This window comes from Rhododendron vialii, chromosome 7a (assembly GCF_030253575.1).
Source record: "Rhododendron vialii isolate Sample 1 chromosome 7a, ASM3025357v1".
In the NCBI taxonomy this organism is placed as follows: domain Eukaryota; kingdom Viridiplantae; phylum Streptophyta; class Magnoliopsida; order Ericales; family Ericaceae; genus Rhododendron; species Rhododendron vialii.
The window spans coordinates 2,143,315-2,166,365 of NC_080563.1; the positions used below are offsets into that span (position 1 = coordinate 2,143,315).

The following is a 23,051-nucleotide window of genomic DNA, read 5'->3' on the forward strand; positions in this document are numbered from 1 at the left end:
TGAAGTTGGGGTATAAAGAGAGAGAGAGAGAAAGGTGAGGGAGAGAGCATGCTTTGGTAATCAATAGAATTGGGACCAAATGATACAGCATTACTGTTTCCTACATCCAAGAGTGCAAATCCTATTAATAAATCCTACATCAGTTTAGCAATTTCTTATACTTATCTTATACTAGTCAACCTGAGAAACTTTGGAAGAGATAAAGCTACTTGTGATATCTTGTTCAGAAGCTTATTCAAAATTCCAGTAAATTGGAAAGAAAAAGAAGCTATTGAGCTCACTAGTTTTCTAAATCGGAGTTCAAACTCCACTAGGCCTGCTGCTTTGTTCTTCTTGAGTAAATGTGTCAAAGTTCAACCCTATTGTAAAATTCAATTTTCTTTTCCGGTGCGGTGTGGATCCTTTCAACTGATGGCCGTTATTCTGTCGAGGCAGCATGGGAAGCGTGTAGGCACAGCCGCACAGGTGCCCCTTCAAACCTTGGCATTCTTTAGTATGGTTTGGCCAGAACCTCGATGGAGTTTCATCTTATGGCTTGCTTTATTGGGAAGACTGTCCACTAAGGATAGAAGCTTTTTGTTGATCCTCTAGGTGTTCTATGTATCACGGGAGGAGACTCATGCCTACTTGTTTTTTGAATGCCAATTCTCTAATATGATCTGGAAACGAATATGCAATAGGATTGAGCATTGAGCATCACAAATATGCAATAGGATTGCCCGTAGCCCACAACAATTAGGAAGTCTATTTTTATGCTTTGCTTGGAACTTCGGGAAAGGAAGGGAGAAGAAGGGAAAGTTTAAATTTTTTCCCTTCCCCTGTATGGTCCAAGAGAGAAGGGAAGAGAAATGGCAAAACTAGGTTCTAAGAATAGTAAAATTTCCCCCCTTTCTTTTCTTCCATTTTTCTTCTTAATTATTTTCTCTTCCCTTCCCTTCCCTCACTTGATATTCGAGTAGTAAAATTTGGAGTAAGAGATAGGGATCGACCCTTATAATTTTTACTACTCAAACTCAAAAATTGAGTAAAATTTCCTTAATCCCTTCCACCCCTTTAATATATACCAAAGTAAGTCTAATTAATGAAAAAAGGAGATTCAAAATTTCTCTCAATTTTACAAGAAATTTTGCAAGGTTTTTTTTTTACTCCCTAATTTACAACGAGTACATTAATGAAGTTTTAACTTAAATTTCTCCTTGCATTTGCCCATTAAAATCATTTACTGTATTTATATTTAAAGAAGGTAGTACTTAAATTTCAAAAATTTAAGCACAAACATGTTTAAGGACCATAGAATAGAATCAGATGCTCAACGTGGGTATCTCGAAAGGGGTTCAATGACTCTCCTCAGTCTCGAAAATTTCTATGCCTAAGTACCGAGGGTTTTTCGGTTGTTGAATTATGTGAATTCTTTTTATTAGGGGTGATACCGGTCCGGTTTCGACCGGTTTGGGTGTATTTTTCGGTCGAAACCGGTTATCCGGTTTGAGATTTTTAGAAACCGGTCCGGTTTCGACCGGCTCAACCGGTTTCGGTCCGGTTTATCCGGTTTTCATTCATGGGCCATACTTTTAGCCCAACACATCAAAAAATTCACAATTCAATCCATAAAATATCAACCAAAAATCTATAATTCAACCCCTTTTTTTGGGCCCAATAAAAAAGGATCAATTCTGAGCCAAATACATAAATAAAAAAAAACCATAAAAACATAATTAAGCCCATAAAAATAGTTTTTATATAATAAATATATTTATTAGACCAATATACACCACAAAATATCAACTAAAAACCCATAATTCAACCCCTCCCCTATGTTTATATATATATATATATATACATATGTATATATTATACATATATATAACCGGTCCGGTTTCAACCGGTTTTTAAAACACATAAACCGGATCGAAATTATTTTTCCGGTTTATAAAATTTTAAAAACCGGAACCGGATCGAAATTATTCAACTGGTTTAAAAAATTCGGTCCGGTCCGATTTTTTCTGTTTTGATCGATTTTCTGGTTTCGAGTAACAGGCTTACTTTTTATACATTAAATTTAACAGCCGAAAAACCTTGCTGCAGGAGAAATTTTTCGGTGCCGGGTGGGTATTTTCCACGTGATACCTGCTCGGCACATCCGGACTGTCAAATACACTTTTGGACTGCTCAAATTGAAATTCTCTCTCTCTTTTTTCTCTCTCCAAATTCAAACCGTCCAAAAATGCAATAGACGGCGTAGATGTGCCAAGTGGACACCACGTAGTACCCACCCGGCACTGAAAAAATTTCCCTGCGATAGAGAGGCACAGTTTTTCGGTACAGAGGATCCTCCCTCTCGAAAGTGGAAAATGAAATGAAAACCTTCACCTTCATTCTTCTTCTCTGTCGGTATGTCTCTGGAAGTGGAACGTTCCCTCTGGAACTTTCCACAACTCTCTACTCCTTTTGCTTCCGTCCGCTTCACTTTCCACCCCTATAAAAACCCTCCTTTAACTTCACTCTCTTCGCCGGTCAACACGTACACATCCACAACAAATCAATCCAACACCGCTCACCAATAACAATCAATCTGCAAATCCCACAGAATCATGGCGTCGTCGCTAGCTCTCAGGAGAGGAGCCACCACCGCCATCTTCAACAGGCTCGTCAACCCTATCCGCTCTGTTTCCGCCGCTGCTCGATCCTTCACCGCCGATGCCGAGGGGACCCGCTGCGGCGGCGACGGGAGCGTCGACGTCCAACACCGTCCCGGCAGCTCCTCCATCGCCCGCCGCGCTGATGACGACGAGCGGAGCCTCGACGTCGACCACCGCGGCGGCGGGACTGGGCGCGCTGTGTCTCGCCGCCGTGATCCTTTTACGAGCTTATTCTCAGGTAGTCGTAATCTCTTCTTACTCCTTTTCTTTTTTTTCTTTTTCTTTTTCTACGTAATTCAGGTATCCAGTTCAGCTACACGCTCTACAACTAATTAGACTCGTAGTAAAGCTCCATATGAACTCACTCGAAATTAGTTGACAGCAGACAGAGGTTTTGAAAATGAAGCGTTAGAAAAGAACAAATCTTTAACTCTCGGCCTTGATTATAACCCCCCACACACTCACATAAACGCTAGTATAAGGTTTTGTGTAAGTGTGTAGTTGTAAAAACATTGTTTTGTGATGGCTTTTGCTTTGGCACTACTCGTTGGGATTCAACGAGTTTTTTTTAATTAGAGCAATGTCATGATGACCATGTTTGAGTATCACATTTTGGATAGTATATTGACATGTCACCGTTGCATTAGTAGGATGTGTTTCGTTACATGACGAACTCATCACATGGTGCTCAAAATGTGGCACCCCAACGTGGCCACCAAAGTTCTATTGTTTTAATTATACTTAGTATGTAATTTATTTTGCCTCTGACTGTTCATTTTCTATGTTCTGTTTATGTCAAGCTGAGTTCTCCCATTGTCTATACGGGCCAAAGGCCCACAAAACACGAATCTCAAGACATGTCCTTCCTCTCTCACGTATATCAATTAAAAGTGCGTTCAGTGAAAATAACTTGTCTAAAAGTTCTTAAGCTGTAGAGACAAATTTTTGGGGCAAATTCACCCTCAAATCACTTCTTTCTCTGTTCAACTTCTCTTAGCCTTAGGTTTTTTGATGTGTAGGAGAATTTATTTTTAGCCCCTCGTTGAGTTTGTAGAATTTGTTTATTTGGTTGCTTTGAATTACAGGACAAAACTAATTAAAAAGTTCAGGAAAGTGGTACTAAAATTTAGTACAGATTTCTTGAAACTTCTCAAAAGAAAAAAGGTTACAATAAAATAGTAGTTAGGTCAAAACTCTCTGCATGTTTTAGTTAGTACTTCTTTAATGAATGTATGTTAGGGCATGCTTCATTATGTTTTTTGAACGTAATCTTGTTATTGATAATATGTCTACAAATGCCCTGTAATTGCAGATGTGTTGGATCCTTTCTCTCCAACAAGGAGCTTGAGCCAAATCCTGAACCTAATGGACCAATTCCTGGACGATCCATTCGTAGCAGCATCACGAGGAATGGGAGCGGGATCGAGGAGAGGATTCAACGTGAAGGAAGACGACAACGCTCTATACATGAGAATCGAGATGCCAGGACTTGACAAGGAAGATGTGAAGGTGGTTGTGGAGGGGAACACTCTGGTCATTATAGGAGAAGGTAAGAAAGAATCAGAGGATGATGATGTCGCACCAAGGTATTCGAGCAGGATTGATTTGCCTCCCAACTTGTACAAGATAGATCAGATCAAGGCCGAGATGAGGAATGGTGTGCTGAAGATTGTGGTGCCGAAAGTGAAGGAAGAAGAGAGGAAGAAGTTTGAGGTTAATGTGGAGTGAGTACTAAGGGATGGTTGAGATGGTTGGACGATACCGGCTCTGTTCTGTAGTTGTAGTAAGAGTTGGTTTCTAGGTTTATGGTTGCGCAAGTTTTTGTGTTTTCAGGGTGTGTAGTACAAAGAGTTATGAATAAAACGAAGTTTGCAAAGAGTTATGAATAAAATGCAACTAGCGCGGGAGGACTCAAATAACTCTCCTCTCATAGGCCTCTCTTTTTGTGACAAAGAGGCATTTCAAGAAGTAACTTCCCGTGGTATAGTTGAAGGTTTCTCTTTATATATAAGGTGTTACAAAAAATTTAACACATTTTTTTGAATCCTCGAACCCAAGAGATTCGTTTGAACTTCCTCAACACGTGACGCCACCCCTGTTCTTGGAATGCAATTAACAAGAGGGGTGAGGGAGGTGCTCTTACTCTACAAGCTTAGTAGACAATGCTTATTTTGAGTTGGCATACTTGGTTATCCTGTTCAATGTTTGTAAAGGTTTGAGCCGATCAGTAAAATGGCTTTATTTGTGCAGAAAAAATCTAGTGCTTCTATTTTCAGTAATGCTAATCCCACCGTTCACTTTCACCCCTTTTCTAATCTCACCGTCTGTTTCGGCAATCGATGATTTGAACCGTGAAAGAGGTTTTAAAAAATTTGGAAAATTCAAAACACTTTTGGACGGTGAAATTGAGTGCGGTGAAGAGCGGTGTGCATAGATATTTCGCTTTTATTGATGGCTTTATTGCTTACATTGGTTGTGGGCCTTGTGACATTACTTTATGGCCCACGTATTTACTAAATCTGGTTTGCTTTGTATGGCAAAACACATCTTTGCCTTGAGTTTGTCGGGCTAGCAAAGGAGTTTGTCTAGCCCACGAGGCCTAGTGTCACAAAAAGGTGCAAGGAGAAAACGCAGAGGACTGAAAAAAAAAAAAAGCAAACACAAGGACCGGTGCTCAATTGATCATATGCTATGAAAACTGTTTATTAACAATTTGTGTAGCATGGATTATACACAAAAATCACCTAAATAGATTAAAAATAACATTATTCGAAATGAACCGTCGTTGATACTTTCTGTTATTTTGTCTGTCGCCTACATTCTTTGACGAAGAGAGCGAGATAGAACAGACTTTTTACAACTACCATCCGCCATCGTTTTTATTTGACTCCCTTATTTAAACCACCACTTGCAATTTTTGACAACTAAGAGATGGTGAGATAGAAGATAATTTATTTTTTGTTGTTGTTTTCATATGATCTCTTATTACCACCCACCTCTTTGAAGTAAATTGACATTGATGTGTATCGCTCTTTGTCCCTGTTTTCACTAAGGTTGTTATATTTAGAGTACTTATTTCTCGTTTTACGAGACATGTCATTCTCTCACAATACATCATATTTAATTTAAAAAATAATTATTTATTTTCCTTAGCGGAATGGGACCTAAAATCATAAATTTTAAGTAGTACTGTTAGTTGCATTCTTCCTATTTCGAAATATTTTTGTTGCGAACTAAATCAAAAAATACTTTAGCTCTACTATTTCTGTCCAGTGTACAAAGCGTTATTTTCATTTCATCACTTCCTATCTACCATTCTGTTTGGAAGCCAAGTTCTCCTTTTTCATTGTGGCTTTAGGAATTAGGATATCAAAAAAATGTTCAATTGGTTAGTTGTTTGTCTACATTCAGAAGCTAATCGTGAGAAAAAAAAAAAAAAATTCATTTGTTGCGATTGTGCGTGTATATGTGTAGTTAATTCAATTAAGTTTGCGCTCTTTTTAAATTTCATTAGGTAGCGACCACACATAGTAGCGTTCAGACAACAGAAGAGACCAGATATGGATGGACGATAGCAATAGGTTGAGGTGGTGGGCAGAGTGACCGGCATTGGCGGGCTTCGTATCCGACTAGACTTCGTAACTTTGACGTATTTAGATTAGATAACAAAAGAAACTCATATAATGGTCTTTTAAAATTCTTAACCAGAGACACATACATTTTATGTGTCGCTTTTGCCATGAGTGATCCTAGAAAGATCAATCAGAATTTATATAACCCAATACAAGTGGGTCCTAGACTTTCTTAGTAGAATATGTGTAGATTTCTGAAAACCCAATACTATCTTTGTTTGCTTCTTTGACCCCTAATCACTGGAAAATGTAAAACCTATAAAGTAAAAACTCAATTATACTTTAGGAAAATTCATTTTTATATAACAAAATTCGGATAATAAAAGACAGCAAATAATAGATGTCCCCAAAAGAGTCAGCCTAGCAAAGGGCCTTCTCCGAAAAGGAGCTACTTTCCAGAGGACTGAAGGGAATTAAGAGAGCATGCAGCCTTTGAGATTTGATATGCGCCTGTCGCAAAATTTGGTAGAGGGAATCCGAATACAATCCCAATCCCCCTTTTTTGACTAGAGTGAATCATCTTTTGACGATGGAATGGGAAATTCTGTTGGGCACTCCGTTGTAGGGCGGTCGATTCGACTGTTCATTTCGGCTTGGATGGTTACTATTTAATTCGAACTTTTATTAGTCTGGATCGTCCATTGATCGGATTAAAATCCGAACCGTCCATTGCCGATAAGAACGTCATAAATCTGCTCTACAAGGGTTGTAGGGTACCTCGCTCTATAGGATCCCTCGATCTGGTAGGATTTATATTGGAATTAATTATGTAGAAATTTTGCTTATTTAGATTTTTATCTCCTTAATACTACAAGTAAATTATGCAGTGGTCCTAGGGCAATACTGCATGTTATTCGAAAACGCTTCACAATCACGCATTCTTGTTGCGTTTGTACGTTTAGAGCAAGTTCATTAGTTCGCCTATTGCAATTTAGGGTGCCAAAGCTATAATTTTGACACATTTTTGGGGAAATTCCGGTTCATCCGTTAATTAATGCCACGAAATGACAAATGTCATTGTTGGTGCCGGCACCAAAGATGGATATCGTTTTATATCTCCCACGTGATCCAAGTTATTTAATTTAATTTGAATTAAAAAACAATATGAGTTTTATTCAATGGATCTGATTTGAAATTGTGGCAAAACACCAAATCAGTGCAACAATGTTGATATTGTTTATTTTTTGACAGAAGGACTATGACAAAATAATTATGACATCAAAGGGTGAACTTGATTTTGACCCGTTCGTTTAAAGGTTTTGAATTTTAAATTCTAATTATTATTCTAATTCTCTTCAATCATTATTTTCATTTTTCTCTCTATCTCTCATTTAGTTGTAAATCTCAAAAGAGCATATGATAACTAGGCTTCGTTTGGGATACTCAAAATCTCTGTGCATGGTCTTCGGATAAATTTTATGTATCATTTTTCACTCATTACACTTTAATATATTTTTCAAAATTCAAACCAAACAAACCCGTTCTAACGCTTCGATAACCGTTGCCAATCATTTTCCCTTAATAACGCCATCCAGATTTCCAGCCGCCAACAACCCACCTCGGCCGTCTGATTTAAAAAATCCCCATGGACCCCTCACTGAGTGCAGATTCCAAATGGCAAGAAAACAAAAAGTTAGCCCGAAAGGAAATAAGTATTTATTTTTAAAAAAAGTAATTTTGAATTTAAAAATTATGTGTTTATAAAAATAAATTTTCTACTAATATTGTTTGATAGATCGTATTGAAATTTTTTATACGGTATAAAATAAAATTTAAAAATTATTTTTTATTTATATTATTTTTAAATTTAAAAATATAAAATAAATATTTATTTTTTAAAAAGGTGTCCTGAAACCGAGCTATAGACTATCTCTGCTTTCTCACCCGCACCATCCATCTAATCTGCCCTCCCAGTAGTCAGTCTTTAACTTTGAGTCCATTTCGTAGGGATTAGGATTCCACAAATGGGCAGTATTCTCAATCTTGCATTGATGGTGAATCTTTGGTCCTGATTTTTGTCGTACTGCTTGTTTCCTTATCTTCTTCCATTTGGGTCTGTTGAAATCTTCGTTTCAGTGCCTTGTTTCCTTTTATCTTTTCCTTGAATTGGGTTCACTGTTTCTGTCATTGATTTTGTGCAAAGATCTACATACATCACTTCTCTTGATGCATTCTGATCTGGTCTTTTGTTCTTCAATCTGTACTTATTGCCGACCTCTTGTTTATCTTTCAATTGAATTCTATGCTTGGTGATTGATGACGCCCTCCCATTTCTTGACGAATCAGCATCTGGGTTTGGTCCCTTCTTCTTGTTTTGTTTGTTTTTCAATCTTATTCTTCTTGTTTTAGATTGTAGCTTGTCAGTGAGAGGGATCCTGATCTGGGACTTGAGTTATGATTCTTGTTTTCTTCGTTGATATTCCATTTGCTTGTTGAATTTGGAATATAATTTGTTTTATTGTCAATTTGGTACCGAGGGAGTGGTAATAGGAGATGTTTGGCTCAGGCGGCATGAACTTGATTACTACTATTATTGGGTTTGGGATGAGTGCCACTTTCATTGTGTTTGTCTGCACCAGATTGATTTGTGGGAGACTCAGAGGAGTTGAGTCCAGGCAAATGTTTGAAATCGACTCGAGGATTGATCTTGAACAGGTAGCTAACATAGATTTGATCCCCCATTCTTGATTTTGAATTCTCGATCGATATTACTCTGGTTTGTTTGATCTATTTGTGTGTTTGAGTTCAGTAGTTCCTAGTGAAAATCACCAACACTGTACTGTAAGAACAAATTGTATATTTGCACTTCATAAAGTTTCTTTCGTTTTTTTTTTAATTTTTCCTTTTCTTTTCGGAATTGGATGGAAGCTATGATTTTTTTCCTACTTCATTGGTTTAGATTTACAGCCCCTTCGGCAACCCAAGTGAGAAAAGAAAAGAAAGAGGTGTGGTCTCCCACCGTTTCTCACCTTCTTGTCCAGCCAAATGTGGGAGAGAGAGCTCTCTCCCTCAATTTCGTTTCTTTTCTCTCAAAGTCACTCCATCCAAACAAGCTCTTAGACCATTTGTTTACTACAGTGTCTTATGAATACGTATGATGCATATGTCATTGTTGATGTCCGGATTGCGAAGAACAGTCTTCAAAACTAGATTAAGTGGAGAAGTTGTGGTACAGATAGAAAGGGAAAAAACTAGATTTAGTGGAGAAGTTGTGATACAGATAGAAAGGGAAATAAAAGGAACTTGTAGAATGGAATAAATGCACATGGTAGAAAGTGTGCAGGTACAATAAAAGGAGGTTATACATCATTTGGGGGGAAATATAACTTTGTCGCAAAAAGTTGATATGACTTCCACCATTTTCTGATTATTGCTTTTTCACTGCTCAATGGAGGAAACGGATTTATGTAGCCGATCCCAAGTGATTGGGACATAAGGCTAGGTTTGGTTTGGTTTGCTTCTTTACTGCCAAGTTATGTTATGACCTAAATCACACAATGTGGGTGTGGGAAAGCGCCTTTCAAAAAGATCCCGTGCTACCAATTTTAATAGAACGAGGATTGAGGGCGGGAGCAGGTGCAGAGGATGCCACCAGAGGATTAAGTGACCTAGGTTATATCTGTAAAAACTTTCTAAAAAGCCTTTTTACGTTTACCTAGCAAGCACTTATCAGTGACTTCACGCTTTATGGACTAGACTTTTGACTGATCTGCACCTGCTTCCCCCTTTGTCTTGAGAAGTGATTGCACCAGAAGCTGAAGTTTTGGAGCTTTGAATTTAACTCTCCAAATCCTTTTATTGACAGCCAGAGCATCAAAATAGCGGCGTTGAACCAGTTGTTGTTGCTGCAATTCCAACAATGAAGTTCAACTGTGAGGCTTTCAGTGAAGATGCACAGTAAGTGTATCCCTCTATCTTGTTGCCAATAGACAAACATGGGCATTTAACCGAAGAGATCTTCTAAATGTTTACTTGCATTTAATTTCCTTTTCATTCTGTGAAATGCTGGTGGAAAATCTATGGGTGTGTTTGACTCAGAGTGCACAATTTATGGCTTTTTTCGCCATAACTCGAAAAGGATGAGAAAAGCTGATTTTTTTATAAGCCCATTATGATGCCTTTTGGTTTCTTTCTTTCAGTAATCAGGTTTTCCCATTTATCAGCTTTTCGGCTTACAAAGCCAGAAAGATATCCAAAAAAATAAGATGCGTGGATCAGATTAATTCTTAGCACTTTTCTATGGACTTTTTTTCCTGGGTATATAGCATTTCTTCAGAGTTAGTCGATTCCCCCTTTCATGCTTCTCTGTTGCGTTCTCCGAGCTTTCTAATTTCTTGACAATTTGAAAGACCAATGAGTTTTCATTGGATCTTATTTTTGTGAGTTGTGAGTTGACGGTTTTCTGTTTTGCAGGTGCTCAATCTGTTTAGGGGAGTACCAAGAGAAGGAAGTACTGCGGATCATGCCCAAATGTGGCCACACTTTTCACCTCTCATGTATTGACGTGTGGCTAAGAAAGCAATCTACATGTCCAGTTTGCCGGTTGCCCTTGCGAGAATCCTTGGACACAAAACGCATCAGAAGTGCTGCATTTCAAATCAGCCATACTGCTGGCAGCTCGGAGGTTTCGATGGAGCATTCTCAGCAATGGATACCGCACGGTCCTGAGCGTTTGGTGGGAAATGGTAGTAATCAAGGCCTACCCAGTAGTCAAAACCAAGAACTTGCTCCTCCTGTTGAAGCAGAAACAAGATAACGTATAAGGAAAAGCCAGAGAGGCATACGTTCTGAGGCAATGTCATGTCTTTTTTTTACTTGCTATATGTACAAACACGCCTTTATATCCTAGTTGGGATCGGTATATGCCTGGTTACTCAGATTATTGTTTCACTGTAAAAAAGCTTCCCAGAAGTTAGGAGAGTTCTGCAACCCGATCGCATAGATAATTTGGTACCGGTTATTTATGATGGTCTATAGAGTTTGGAATTCTTTTTACAAATGATTCACCAAGTTCTTGCGGAGTGTTTGGATTAGTTTGTGATTTGTAGAAAGAACAGAACATGCATTTTTCTGGCATTCATTGCTTTCCCAGAAGTCAAGTTTCTGAACTTATGGTACTACATGAATCACTATGTAAGAGTTTTTCATTTTGTTATGAATCGAAGTTTGTTAACTTCCTTTTAGAAAATGAAAAGATTGCCAATTATGACAAACTTTTTAAAAATTTGTGTTATAATGCTGTTTTTTACAAACTTTTCGGAATTATTGTGTTATAATGTACTACTCCCTCCGTCCCTAAATAAGTGTTCGCCTGAAAACCCTATCGTTTAAAAATTCTAATTTTTTTTCACAAGTTAAGTTAAAAGAATTCATTGATATCTATTGATTTGTGTTAAAATTTGATTTTTTTTACGAAAAAAAATTTATCTTTTAAAGGCCTAGGTTTTGTGGGCCAGACATTTATTTAAGTACTGAGGGGGAGTACTACTTTTCCCGAGGAATATTATTGTGCCCCATAAAACCAAAAGTATATTTCTTAAAGTAGAATATAACCAAAAGTATCTTTTCCAAATTAACAAAAATATATTTTTCGAAATATTATGCTAATTAATATTTATATGGTATGAATAAAAATAACCTTTTTTGGTAAATAAGGCTAAAAATAACTTCCTAAAATTCTTACAAAAACACTAGACAACATACTCCTAGTATTATTTAAGAACCATTCCAAGTTTCCAACTATGGGCACACATTTGTGTACAACTCGTTGTGCGGGGTCTCAAACAAATTATCCAAATTGTTTAATTTGTACTCCTATAAAATATTTTACAAGGATACCTATAAAAACTCAACTCAATTGAATATCAGTAACAACTTAATCAATTCATTTAATTTTTTTATCTCTGCGAATCTAGGAATCAAAAACAAAATTGATAAATAAATTACTCACTAATTATCTCACTAATCTCCGATTGAACTGATTTTTTATATGTGGCATCAAAAAATATTTAAAATAAATTAAACGAATCGAATAATTTGGTATACGTGTACCCATAGTTTTTGTTTTATTTAAGAACCCTTCAAATATCAGTTAAAAATACTAGTAGAACAAAATCTTGAAAAAGGACAACAAGCGTAATTCTAGTAAATGTTGATACCACAGGAGCACCGACCAGTGACCGCGAAGGAGTGATTCTTTATCTATCCGTCGGAGAGAGAGATGATGGTAGCACACATGGGAGTCATCTCTACTGCGACTTTTTGCTTTCTCTCTGTCTCTGTGTCTCGTCGTCGTCGAACCTCCTCTCCCAAAAGCAGACCATTCGCTTGTAAGTACAAACTCATCACATCCACCGGAAGTGTAATTTTTTAAGATGAATTTCCGACCCTTTTTTTCTGTGTTTTATGTATGGTTCTCAATTCTTGACTTGATTTGTGGGTTTTAATTTGCAAAGTTAGCTTTTTATTTTTTATTTTTTTTTTCCGGGCTCATGTCTTGATGTTTTTGAATTTTGATATTTTAGTTTTTAGCTGCACTGGATTACAGTTTCTCCGGATGCTCGGACATAACCCATCATTGGTAACTAACACTAGTATAACAACTAACGAGGAGGTTTTTGTCAGAACTCCATTTGGTTTTGAGCTGAAACTCACTAAGTGGAGGCCACGGCAGAGGCAACTCTAGTGAGCTTAATCTTCTGTTCTGACCGATTGGTGTGAGGTTTTTTTTTGAAGCAAACAGATTTCGCTCAGAGTAGTTTCTGTAATTATGTTAGCGGTCTAAGTCATTTGTTAAATGTATTCAAGCTTTCTTCTTATGAAGTATTTCTCGATTTTTATTTTTTATTTTTTGTTTCTGGTCTAAAAACCATGACAAAGTGGATATGTGTGACAGTGGCAGCTATGAGTAACGATCCAATCCGAGAATGGATTCTGTCAGAAGGAAAGGCCAAGGATATCACTAAAATTAGACCTGTTGGTGGTGGTTGCATCAATCTTGCCAGTCGTTACGAAACAGATGCCGGTTCTTTCTTTGTTAAAACAAACAGGTACTGTAGTTGCTCAGATGACTGGTTCAATTTTGGCCATGAAGACTTTGCCAAGTTGTTATGCTTTTGTTTGGACTCACTATCACGCACAATATTAGGGTGTCAAATGTATTTGATGGATGTATCATATGGTAAAGGATTGTCTACAGAATCATGGAACACAAGTGATGTATGTATATGCGATCTAAATGAGCTCTGCCAAGATGTGCAATTTTGCCTTTGTGTATTATGAAATCAGTATTCTGCCTTTGTGTTTGATATACTTACGCGACCGAGGTGCTCTGTAAACAATGGATCAGGAGTATTGGACCATCAATGTTTGAGGGAGAGGCTTTGGGATTGAGTGCTATGTATGAAACCAGTTCAATCCGTGTGCCAAGGCCATTTAAGGTGAGCAAATCTTGGAAGTCTAATATTCATTGTGCCTTGCTATTCACCAAATCATAGTTCTAGAATAACGGTACATCCTTGACATGACTTTAAGGCCTTAGAAAGTTATATATGCTTGCATACGTTGTAGGTCGGAGCCCTACCAACAGGTGGTTCGTTTATTATTATGGAATTCATTGAATTTGGAGCATCTAGAAGCAATCAGGTGAAACCTGAAAATCTTATGTGACTTGCCGGTGCTGGTAATGGTTCTCCATTTCATTGTTGAACATTCATTGGTCCTCAGTCTACTTTAGGGAGGAAGCTTGCTGAAATGCATAAAGCGGGGAAGTCAGAAAAAGGTTTTGGTTTTGATGTTGATAATACCATTGGCAGGTACTCTGTACTGGATTATCGCTACGATGATCTCTCTCTCTCTCACACACACACACACACACATGGTGCGCGCATGAGTGAATAGTTCTGAAATTTGGACTTTGATCGGCAAGGTATTTTTAAACAAGTGATAGATTTCAGCACTAGTTTTGTTTAACAAATTCATCTGTTTCTTTTAGTACTCCACAGATAAATACTTGGGCGTCGGATTGGATTGAATTTTACGCAGAGCGTAGATTGGGTTACCAACTGAAGTTGGCACGAGATCAATATGGTGACTCCATCATTTATGCAAAAGGTAACTGTGTCCTTAACAGTTCAGTATAGCAGTATATATTGATGGAAATTATGCGTTAAGTTTGGTAATTTCCATTTCATATTTACAGGTCAAAGATTGGTCAAGAATATGGGACCTCTATTTGAAAATGTTGTTATAGAACCATGCTTACTGCATGGAGACCTATGGAGTGGGAATGTTAGCTCCGACAAAAATGGCGAGCCTGTCATACTTGACCCCGCCTGTTATTGTAAGTTTAAGTTGGTTCAGATAGCAATACCATTTCATTTCTGAGTATTGCATGTGGGTACAAAAATGCTTCTGCTTTGAGCTCTTGCCATTAGATAATAATAAGCATCTCAGAGGCGTAGTGGTCTTTTAAAAACTACAATTACATGCAAACAAGAGTGGTGGATGAGTTTGTATGGATAATAGTTGATGTAGTACCAGATTACAGCATCCATTCATTTTCTTATTTGTTTACTAGAGATACCGCAAATTATTACTCCCTCCGTTCCAATTTGTTAGTCCCTTTTTGGGAATCCAACTATTTTAGGAAACCTCATTATTGCATTGACAGATTTTCCAGTTTCCAATTTTGCCCTTAAGTGGTTTTCCATTCTTTTATGTTTTAAATTGCCTCTGCAATTTTGGCTAAAAGTCACATTTCCCATGGAGAAAGTCAGATTCATTTCTATACTATTGGCGCCAATTTTACCTTTTTTAAAATTGTCCTTTCACAATATTATTTAATGAGTATTTAAGTTTGGAGAAGAAAGGGCAAAATGGAAAAGTTTTAGCTTTTTTGGTGTTGACTTTTCAAATGGGACACTCATTTTGGAACGTCCAAAAAGGAAAAATGAACCCTCAAATTGGAACGGAGGGAGTAAGTAGGTAGAAGCACCTTTCATAGTTGGGCTAAAGAGCATCATAAAATGTCATTAGAATCCCATGGAATGCAGGATGTATTTGGACAAGTGCCAGGAGCTGAATACAAACATTAATCTGAATAAATTGAACAATAAAGAACTTATAGTGTCATATAGTAATGTAAAGTAAGCCATTAAGGATTGGGTGGGGTTACAAGGAGAGGACTTCTTTATAGTAGTGGAGATGGTAGATAGTGCTGGATGGAAAAAGCTTTATTCGTACCGAAAAATGTGGTTGCTAATTCCTTTCCAAAACCTTAATTGTCCAGAAGTACAGAGATGCCTCCTTTTCCTTTCAATTATTGTGTCAAATTTTCAAAGGGATCATTTTTGCACTCTTGAACGGTAGTGGCCACTTTCAAGTTGGGTTTTATCTTCTTACCGCATTTTTCCTTTAAAGTATTTGAAATTTTGCTGCTTTTTGAAGCACAAGCTGCATTTCATGTTTCCAGATGGTCATAATGAGGCAGAATTTGGAATGTCATGGTGTGCTGGATTTGGAGGATCCTTTTATGACGCATATTTTGAGGTATTCTGGTTTCCACTTTCTTTATTTCCTGTCTTTGCATTTTTGCATGTAATGTAGCAGCGATAAACTAAGTCAAAAGATAAGGTGATGGGAAATATATTTGGAAGATATGGATAAATCATAAAGTTTGTTAAACTAGTCTTTGGTGCTAAAAGGCTTAGGCTCTAGTTCAGATGACTTTCAAGTCCCAGTGGTTGAGCAGATAAGCGGCCTCTTTTAACTACAAGCTCACTGTTTAAATTGTATAAGGTTCAAATTCCAGTCTCATTTGTTCAAACGGGTTGCTTATCAAAAAGGGAAAAAATTTGGCGATGTGATGGGCCTCTTATGTTGCTAATTTTGTACGAGATGAAGTAGAGGGGTAGTTTCAAGCAAGGAGAAAATGGGGTATATCAAAGCCAGAGGTTGTGTGACTCAATATTGGGGGGTTTGAGCCAAACGGAACCACTAGAGGACACTCAACACTACAGTATGAACGGTTAATTAAGCTATAGGTTTGATCAATACGTTTAGCTGAAAACTCCTTCCTTTGTAATTTGTTGAACATGTTAAACGAAAATTGACGATTCTCATTGAATTCAGATAGTATTAAGAACACCAGGTTGATTTGCGCATATTGTCAATTATAGACATGGCAGATGCGCGTAGTAATTTGTTAGGGAGAGTTTTTGTTGCCTCGGTTAATTTTCTTCTTTATAGTTTGCAAGCTTTGAGATAGTCGGACAAGGCATAGGGCTACTTTTATGTTGGTTGACGGTTATCATGCTCTTAATCTTTCTGTATTGCCTTCTTTCAGGTGATGCCCAAACAACCGGGTTTTGAGTCGAGACGGGATCTTTATATGCTCTATCACTACTTGAATCACTACAATCTTTTCGGTTCGGGTTACCGCTCATCTGCCATGTCTATAATTGACGATTACCTACGGATGTTAAAAGCTTAGACAACAACCTGAATATATGTATTCTTCCTGGTTTCAGAAAGATTTCTTGCTGTTTTGTCGCTCCTTTGTGGAAAATCATTAGGTCTTTAATGTGTTCAGCTTACGATGTACATAAAATTGTATGTAACATTTGTATTGAATCCCCCGGTTTGTATGCAATGAACAGGCAAAATCACCAGACTGAACTGATTCCACTTTGGACCCGTGTATTTCAATTGCAGCTTCGGATTACAAATTGGATAGTAAATCCTTACAAAAGCCACAAAGTTTTTCCTACGTTAGAATTATCATCATGAGTTGCAAAGTTTTCTGGGTCGATGGTAAAAACGCTAGACAAGATCCATATAAAAAGTTCCAAGACAACAGTAACAGGACACCTGCCCGAATCCAATTCCGATTCCAATCATTTGAAACATAAGGTCTTCTGTACCAGTTACCGTACAAGATCAAGTGTAAACTTTGAGTCTATTTACAGCTGCTAAAATCTACTCAAATCCTAGATAACTGAATGCTAAATCCGGACTATGATTGTTCACTCATTGTATGTAAGAAAAGGTAGGGAAACAATAATCAAACATATCCACATTCTCTCTCTTTTCCAATCCTGTTGCTTTTCTTTGCCAAATCTAAGATCCAAACACAACCTCAAATACGCGTTAAAGTCCATCTCCAGATCAATGGCTGCTTTGCAACTTCCAGCAAAACATTAGTCAGTATTGTCTAAAAGGGCACCATAAAAATCATCATCATTCCAGAAGAACTGAGGACTTGTGCTCCCTGTTGCATCCAGCAGACGATGAACTTCACCTTCAGTCCCAAGATCTTTCAAATCACGCCCTACAGAAAGGTCTGGCGGCTGAGAAGGTTGTTGCTGGGGAATGTCATTGCCCAATGCTAAAGGGGTTTGAACTAAGCTTTCATTCTCACTAACTCCTGCAGATACATCGTCGCATGAAACAACCATTTGGCCTGTCTCGATTGACTTTCCATTACACGCCAACCTATATCCCACGTATGCACTAACAGCGTAAGAACTTCGACCATTACCAATACCAGGGAAAATGGCTCCCGTCTCACAGTTAAGATTCACTTGGGTACCAGGAACACATCCTGGATCCACTTGAGCCAAGCAGCCCAAGCCTGTCTGAGAGTTTGATTGGGCAGTTCCAAAACCATAGAGATTTCCGGCGTTCCTTGCTGTTGCATCAAATGGAGAAACACTGTGTCCATATGGGTAGGTCCCAGTAAGCAGTTGTTCGTGTCCCAAGTTTGATGTACTAGTTGACGCTTCAGGGTGGAATAAAGAAGAGTAGATGGATCCTGGTTGGCAAGATGTTGAGTGGGGCAGTTGGTTGAGATGCAGAGGATGTCCTAGTGAAGAGTTGACGTTTTGTGCAAAATGGCTTGATGAGAAGCATTTTTGCTTGAGTTGAGTTGTCAACTTAGATCCAAAAACAGAAGCAGTTGATTGCATCGCTTCCTCAGCCCGCCGCATGCCCAGGCGGTATTTCTGCAAAATGAAGACACATTTTCAAAAGAAGATATCTGCGACCATTATCGAAACCATCCATTTCAAGTGTCTCAAGATGCACTAAGAAACATGATATGCAACAGTTATAGGAAGGAAAGTGGTTCACAAGCATAATTTCTTATATACAAAAAACTGTTCAAAATGAAGTACCCGACCAGCGGTGGCATTTTTGCAATTATAAGCCGCAACACTGGGTGATTTAGTTGGCAGTGAAAGGATCACAAAATCCTTCCACGTCGTTCTGTACGACGATTTCATATCAAAATCTGTGTATATAGCATTAATCTTCCTATAAATGCGGATATCATGTTTTATTGACACTAAATGTTGATGCTGCATATCATCTCCATTTGCTAAGTTGAGATTCTGAAATTATTGTTATAGAATACCTAACAATTAATGGTTCTCATGCATCAATTTCTCATCAACCTGAAAACTCATGTTCTTTGTACATGTGCTAAAATGTTTTTTGTTTTTCGGTTGGATAACAAAGTGGATTAATATAAGCATCCAATATCACAAACAAATGTGCAATTATTAAAAAATTAGGTCTCAAATTCAAGATCCAAACACAGCCTAAAGCAGCCCTAGAAACACGAAGATTGCTTGTTAATTTGCAGTACTTGAACCAAAAATTGGAAAGAAAAGAACATTTTATGAATCCTCAAATCTAAACTAGAACAAACCTGCAAATGACTTGCGACACTTTCTCTTGTCAAACCCGGGACATTCATAAGTTCTAATATTTTCTTTGGAAAAGCCCCTGAGTTTTAAGAAAGCAAGAAAAAAACCAAGAACATTAGAGAGAGAGAGAGAAGATTTTTTTTAAGAAAAAGAAAAGAAAGACTATGTTGGAACAAAGAAATGGATAGGAACTGGTATCTTACTTTCAGGTCCCAACTCTTTAATGGCCTCCACAAATTTATGGTGCATCCCGTCAGTCCAAGTAACCCTCTGCCTCTTCTCATTTGCGGAGTCATCGCTGGTAGCATCATTTTGTTCAGTTGTTTCTTGGGATTCTCTTGTCTTATGCTTTAGATCCCCCCGAGCCACTTCACGAAACAATGATGTGTTTCCCAAACTAGCCTGAACCATATTCTCATCCAGCAGTGGTGAATCTTTATCACTGGTTGTTTTACGTCTTTCCTTGGCATATGCATATTGCCAAAGGCTTTTAAAGTCATTCACGCTCAAAGATTTCAGAAAATATAGATTACTGTTACTAGCAAGGCCTATCGGCACAAGTTTTGTGTTCTCATAAGGGGACATCGCTGCATTTGACGACAAAAACTAATCAAAACATTTTAGGAGAGAAATAGAATTTCAACACTAGTTTTGATTACCACGATGAACAAAACTGATAGAAAAAAGAGAGAACTATATGCAGTTTAACTTCTCCCAACATTAAAGTTTCCAAATTGTCAATTTCTGTTTACATGCTTCCCAATTGATTGGAATGGATTTCAGGAAAGACTGGGAAAACAACGACCGGTAGTTGAATAAGAAAATATAACTTACACATGATGTCCAGCTTAAATTCCTTTTCGATGTATTGGAGGATCTCAAATCCATTTGTATTTGACCGATGGATATCTGTTACGAAGAGGTTTAACCTGTCCTTTTTCTCCCTGATGGTGCTTAAAGCATCCTCTATCGTTTGCTTCAAAACTGATAGACAAAGAATTATCTTTTCAGATTTAAAACAAATGAACTTTCAAGGTCATGGTATCAAAAGGCTTCCTACTATAGCCTCGATACTGAACTTCAGTCTTAGCATATGCCATGACCATGCAATTGCTAAGGGAAGAATTCTAGAAACACAAGCAATGAAAATCAATTACCACCTGGGAATAAGTGTTCAAATTAAAATAAAAGAGTACAAAGAACAAAATCTTTTGTCTGTGTGATTTCAACTTCAATACCTTCATAATGACTGCAGTACTGAAGCATCTTGGCCACAATATTACGATATATTGGATCATCATGCACAACCAATATGCAGATTTCTTTATTTCCCATAGATTGCCTTGTTTGAAATGAAGTTACTTTCATCATCTCCAGGCTTGATATGTAGAGTATGTAAAGGATGCGTTTTAATTTGGAGAAAAGGAGGCAGAGAGTGCAGCATGCATTCTAAATAATTTCTTAAAGATTTTTATACAGGCCCCTGACTTACCGCCTTTTCACCATGCAAAGAGGTCAACTCATGATTCATCGTACGCCTATTGTTAGTTTGTTACTAAATGTGGGAATAAAGGGTTGTCTAGGCGTGCAGTACGAAAATCATTTCCAAGAAAAATCTTTACCCGCGATTTTTGCGTGCAATTATATCATTTTATAGCCTAGACTGAACTTAATTATGACATCAAAAGTACAGTTCGGTTACTCTAGTTTTATGGATTCTATTACACTTTCCCTTAAAATAAACTACTACAGAACACTGAAACTCTTAAAGTCATTGATGTATAGCATTAATCCTTTGGGGGTGTAAAAAGGAAAGAGATCTTAGTACTTAATAGAAGAGATGCCAATTTTACCACAAGAGCTTCCTCCCTGGCTTAATTTCTTTGACTTCAACCAATTTAACCGAGATTTTCCTCCCCTACTTCCTCCTAATCAATGGTGGCAATCATACTCTTCTGAGGGAGTGAATTTAGCTCATTTTATCAGGAGTATCCAAAGTAAACATTTGTGGTTATTATAGACACAGAGTAACACACCAGTCATATGTTGCTTACATCAACGGTGGTGAAGAGACATAACAGGCTTGTTAATGGCTTAACATTTAGAATTTATGAATATAAGATTTCAACACATGTTGAAATCATAGTAGAATTAGCAAAAGCGGTCATGAAACCTGCTGATCAATATTATCAAGTCAATTTCATCACTTTCAATTGAAAAACTCCACTCATTTAACGATCAAAAAAATTATCTCAGCGCCCTCAATCTAATTTCAAACATAAGCGCAGTGGTAAACGACCCAAAGCAACATTGATGACTCCAACCAATAGAAAGTTCCGATGATATTTAGAGGTTGTAGTGATCTCTTCTCATAATTTTAGCAATTTTATGCAAGAAAACCAATGGAGTGATTACCAAACAGTGCTATTAGTGTCGTAGAGGACTTCAACATAAAAATGAAAATTTTCTTCCAAATCTGATTACATGGTCCATCATTTACCGAAGATTTATAATTCATGTGTACCTCATACTGAGGTCTGTTTACTCTCTCTCTTTCTCTCTGCCCAGTAATGAATGTAACATTGTTGTCTTCAACAATCAAAACTAGGTGAAAAAAGAAGCAAAGAAAATCATTAATGTTTTGCAATTCTGAATCCTCTCCTTCTTCACCATACCATTATTTTTTTCGGATGCAGAACAAAGAAGCATACAGTAATGAGTTGAAACCTTCCTAAAGCGCTAATACTCAGAACACCACCATAGAGACGATGTAAAAACGTAGCAGCTAGTGCACAAGAGTTGCGACTACAATAGGGGAAGATTGAGTGGGTAGAAAGCCTTACCCCAGCTTTTTGTAGGGAGGCCAGTTCCCTTGACTTGGAACCGCGCCACAACATTGGGAGCAGATAGCACTTGGAATGTCCGCAGTTATCATTTCCACTGTAAAAAATGCATTGAGCAAAATTAAGGGAGAAGTTGTAATATCTACCATTACGTTCACAAAAAATGAACCACCACTAAAACAGTATCAGTATAAATGTAGCTCTAATCTATCTTATTCTGATTACTACATCTACAAAAGCACAAGTCAAACAATATTTTCCCTGAATCTCACCTTCCTACAACTCCCTGTTTGGTAGAAATCTCAAGCTTTTTAACCAGCTTCTTTTTCTTTAATGTATGACTCCTACAGCCAATTGTGAGCACTTGGTCAACAAACTAGCTTCAAGTATGGATACAAGGCCTCTTCTTTTCTTTTCTTTTTCTTCTCTCTTTGAGTTTTGGTATGGCAGAAATTGAACACTCAATCAACAGTCATGTGGAAAACTAATTAAGAAATGCACAACACAAGAGCAAATCAAGAAAGTTATAGCAGTTTCGGATTCAAGGCCAACCTTTCACAAGAGCAAACCACAACATTTCTTGAATTCACGAGAAGAGAGATAAACTTGGAGTTTTTATTCATGAAAAGTTGAATAATATTTGAATCCTTAGCCCTTAGGCTTATACCCCTATTTATACTAGCAGAAACCCGAACAACAAGTTACTCCCTCTGTCCCAATTTGTTTGTCCAATTGTTGAAATTCGTGACTTTTAAAGATATACTTATATCTTACATTTTATAATATTTTTTATGATTTTGAAGATTTTGTATAATAAAAACTAATTAAGATATACCAAACAAGATTCATATTGCATACTAAAAACATTACGAATTGAAAATTATAGACAATTTTTTTAAAGGTCAAACACTCTAAAAAGGTCAAAAAGAGGACAAACAAATCAGAATGAAATGAGTAATTGCTTAGAGTGGAGACCAAGCAAACAATATTCGGAAACCAAGACTAGAAAAATTAAAAGGCTGATAGGAACAAGCCTAAACAAGCGGCATTAAAAAAGGAATTCCTAAAACAAATATAATTCCTAAAATAAAGTTTTCATATATTTGAGATCTCCTAAATTCTTGTCCTGCATCGCACCTTTATCAATGGATAAATGGAGAACGGTTTCCCGCTGTTTGGGTTGGAGTTTCTCTCTTCTTCTTTTTTTTGTCAAAAAAGATTTTAGGTTGA

General features: G+C 37.3%; 4 protein-coding genes across 7 annotated transcripts; 3 read left to right on the forward strand and 1 right to left on the reverse strand.

Annotated features, from left to right (window-relative positions):
• Nucleotides 1-2,494: 2,494 nt before the first annotated feature.
• LOC131334038 (small heat shock protein, chloroplastic-like) lies at nt 2,495-4,680 on the forward strand. 2 transcript variants are annotated; one of them, XM_058368906.1, is made up of 2 exons: nt 2,495-2,880; nt 3,952-4,680. In XM_058368906.1, exons 1-2 carry the CDS (start codon nt 2,592-2,594, stop codon nt 4,365-4,367), a joined length of 705 nt encoding a protein of 234 aa, XP_058224889.1. In that variant the 5' UTR covers nt 2,495-2,591; the 3' UTR covers nt 4,368-4,680. The 2 variants fall into 2 exon arrangements, with proteins under 2 accessions (XP_058224889.1, XP_058224890.1); XM_058368907.1 differs by having other exon boundaries at nt 2,495-2,877.
• Nucleotides 4,681-8,139: 3,459 nt separating this feature from the next.
• LOC131333573 (RING-H2 finger protein ATL7-like) lies at nt 8,140-11,270 on the forward strand. The gene is made up of 3 exons (XM_058368160.1): nt 8,140-8,926; nt 10,077-10,168; nt 10,685-11,270. The coding sequence occupies exons 1-3, from the start codon at nt 8,765-8,767 to the stop codon at nt 11,025-11,027; spliced, it is 597 nt and encodes a 198-aa protein (XP_058224143.1). The 5' UTR covers nt 8,140-8,764; the 3' UTR covers nt 11,028-11,270.
• A 1,136-nt stretch (nt 11,271-12,406) lies between these two features.
• On the forward strand, nt 12,407-16,960 carry LOC131333601 (protein-ribulosamine 3-kinase, chloroplastic). Of its 2 annotated transcripts, none has more exons than XM_058368210.1 (9): nt 12,407-12,600; nt 13,151-13,320; nt 13,620-13,710; nt 13,841-13,915; nt 13,997-14,085; nt 14,265-14,383; nt 14,472-14,612; nt 15,744-15,820; nt 16,617-16,960. In XM_058368210.1, the coding sequence occupies exons 2-9, from the start codon at nt 13,175-13,177 to the stop codon at nt 16,761-16,763; spliced, it is 885 nt and encodes a 294-aa protein (XP_058224193.1). In that variant the 5' UTR covers nt 12,407-12,600; nt 13,151-13,174; the 3' UTR covers nt 16,764-16,960. The 2 variants fall into 2 exon arrangements, with proteins under 2 accessions (XP_058224193.1, XP_058224191.1); XM_058368208.1 differs by having other exon boundaries at nt 12,408-12,600; nt 13,167-13,320.
• A 119-nt stretch (nt 16,961-17,079) lies between these two features.
• On the reverse strand, nt 17,080-22,234 carry LOC131333600 (two-component response regulator ORR24-like). Of its 2 annotated transcripts, XM_058368206.1 has the most exons (6): nt 22,094-22,234; nt 21,822-21,918; nt 19,813-19,962; nt 19,182-19,565; nt 18,981-19,057; nt 17,080-18,273 (listed from the first exon to the last, which is right to left on the reverse strand). In XM_058368206.1, exons 3-6 carry the CDS (start codon nt 19,814-19,816, stop codon nt 17,470-17,472), a joined length of 1,269 nt encoding a protein of 422 aa, XP_058224189.1. In that variant the 5' UTR covers nt 19,817-19,962; nt 21,822-21,918; nt 22,094-22,234; the 3' UTR covers nt 17,080-17,469. The 2 variants fall into 2 exon arrangements, with proteins under 2 accessions (XP_058224189.1, XP_058224190.1); XM_058368207.1 differs by lacking the exons at nt 21,822-21,918; nt 22,094-22,234 and having other exon boundaries at nt 19,813-21,798.
• Nucleotides 22,235-23,051: the final 817 nt, after the last annotated feature.

What these genes read in the sequence shown, in the direction of transcription:
- LOC131334038 (XM_058368906.1), top strand. Translation starts at nt 2,592, where the DNA reads ATGGCGTCGTCGCTAGCTCTCAGGAGAGGAGCCACCACCGCCATCTTC. An exon ending in TACGAGCTTATTCTCAGGTA is followed by an intron (nt 2,881 to 3,951) that starts GTCGTAATCTCT and finishes CTGTAATTGCAG; the next exon opens with ATGTGTTGGATCCTTTCTCT.
- LOC131333573 (XM_058368160.1), top strand. Translation starts at nt 8,765, where the DNA reads ATGTTTGGCTCAGGCGGCATGAACTTGATTACTACTATTATTGGGTTT. An exon ending in CGAGGATTGATCTTGAACAG is followed by an intron (nt 8,927 to 10,076) that starts GTAGCTAACATA and finishes TTTTATTGACAG; the next exon opens with CCAGAGCATCAAAATAGCGG. An exon ending in GCTTTCAGTGAAGATGCACA is followed by an intron (nt 10,169 to 10,684) that starts GTAAGTGTATCC and finishes TCTGTTTTGCAG; the next exon opens with GTGCTCAATCTGTTTAGGGG.
- LOC131333601 (XM_058368208.1), top strand. Translation starts at nt 12,492, where the DNA reads ATGATGGTAGCACACATGGGAGTCATCTCTACTGCGACTTTTTGCTTT. An exon ending in GAGCATCTAGAAGCAATCAG is followed by an intron (nt 13,916 to 13,996) that starts GTGAAACCTGAA and finishes ATTGGTCCTCAG; the next exon opens with TCTACTTTAGGGAGGAAGCT. An exon ending in ACTTGACCCCGCCTGTTATT is followed by an intron (nt 14,613 to 15,743) that starts GTAAGTTTAAGT and finishes TCATGTTTCCAG; the next exon opens with ATGGTCATAATGAGGCAGAA.
- LOC131333600 (XM_058368206.1), bottom strand. An exon ending in TAAAGAGTTGGGACCTGAAA is followed by an intron (nt 19,058 to 19,181) that starts GTAAGATACCAG and finishes CTTAAAACTCAG; the next exon opens with GGGCTTTTCCAAAGAAAATA. An exon ending in GTGTCGCAAGTCATTTGCAG is followed by an intron (nt 18,274 to 18,980) that starts GTTTGTTCTAGT and finishes TTCATTTTGCAG; the next exon opens with AAATACCGCCTGGGCATGCG.